This window comes from Acanthisitta chloris, unplaced genomic scaffold (assembly GCF_000695815.1).
Source record: "Acanthisitta chloris isolate BGI_N310 unplaced genomic scaffold, ASM69581v1 scaffold14179, whole genome shotgun sequence".
Taxonomy (NCBI): domain Eukaryota; kingdom Metazoa; phylum Chordata; class Aves; order Passeriformes; family Acanthisittidae; genus Acanthisitta; species Acanthisitta chloris.
Genome location: NW_008692051.1, coordinates 5,966 through 6,963, shown reverse-complemented (window position 1 = coordinate 6,963; position 998 = coordinate 5,966). Strand labels below are relative to the sequence as shown.

General features: G+C 66.3%; 1 protein-coding gene across 1 annotated transcript in view; it reads right to left on the bottom strand.

The window, feature by feature from the left end:
* Positions 1 to 78: 78 nt before the first annotated feature.
* LOC103809649 (EVI5-like protein) overlaps positions 79 to 998 on the bottom strand; it is a gene marked incomplete at its 5' end in the record, with an annotated part of 6,790 nt that continues 5,870 nt past the window's right edge. Inside the window, one exon of the mRNA XM_009082504.1 lies at positions 79 to 240. Within this exon, the coding sequence (XP_009080752.1) occupies positions 79 to 240 (162 nt within the window). The remainder of the gene's footprint in view (positions 241 to 998) is intronic.

Sequence of the window (998 nt, the reverse complement as noted above, 5' to 3'; positions counted from 1 at the left end):
CGGGTGGCCAGGAGGGTACTCGGGTGTGGGCACAAGGGACTCAGGTGGCCAGGAGGGTACTCAGGTGTGGGCACAGGGTCACCGCGGGTCGTGGGTCACCTGCCAACTGTCGCTGAGGTCCTTGACCTGCTGCTGCAGCTCGGTGAGGGATTTGACAGCCTCAGCCTCGCGCAGGGCCAGGGCCTGCAGCTCCTCCTGCAGCCGAACCACATTGTCCTCGTCCGGCAGCAAACTGTTCCGCTGGGGGACAGGGACAGGGACATGGGCACGGGGACACGCCGGGACAGGGCACGGGACACCCTGGGACAGGGGAGAGGACACCCTGACAGAGCTGGAGGCACCCTGGGACAGAGCTGGGGACACCCTGGGACAGGGGTGGGGACACTCTGGGACAGAGCTGGGGACACCCTGGGACAGGGGAGGGGACACCCTGGGACAGAGCTGGGGACACCCTGGGACAGGGGAGGGGACACCCTGGGACAGAGCTGGGGACACCCTGGGACAGGGGAGGGGACACCCTGGGACAGAGCTGGGGACACCCTGGGACAGGGGAGGGACATAGCTGGGGACACCCTGGGACATGGGAGGGGATACCCTGGGACAGAGCTGAGGACACCCTGGGACAGGGCTGGGGACACCCTGGGAAAGGGCAGGGGTCACCCCGGGACAAGGCCACCAAAGATCTGTCCCTCTGAGGACACCAGTGTGGACAGCCCAGGGTGGTGACACTGACCAGCAGCTCGTTGTTCTAGGGACAGGGACACCCATGGGGACACCCTGGGGCAGGGACACTCCTGTCACCATCCCTGTCCCCAAGGCCTTGGTGGGACACCCTTCACTCCCAGGAATACTCATGGGACCACCCCAGGGCCACCAACATGAGTGTCCCTGTCCCCAAGGCCAACTGTGTGACCACCCCAGGGCCACCCATGAGTGTCCCTGTCCCCACAAACTGTGTGACCACCCCAGGGCCACCCACGACCGTCCCTGCCCCCACA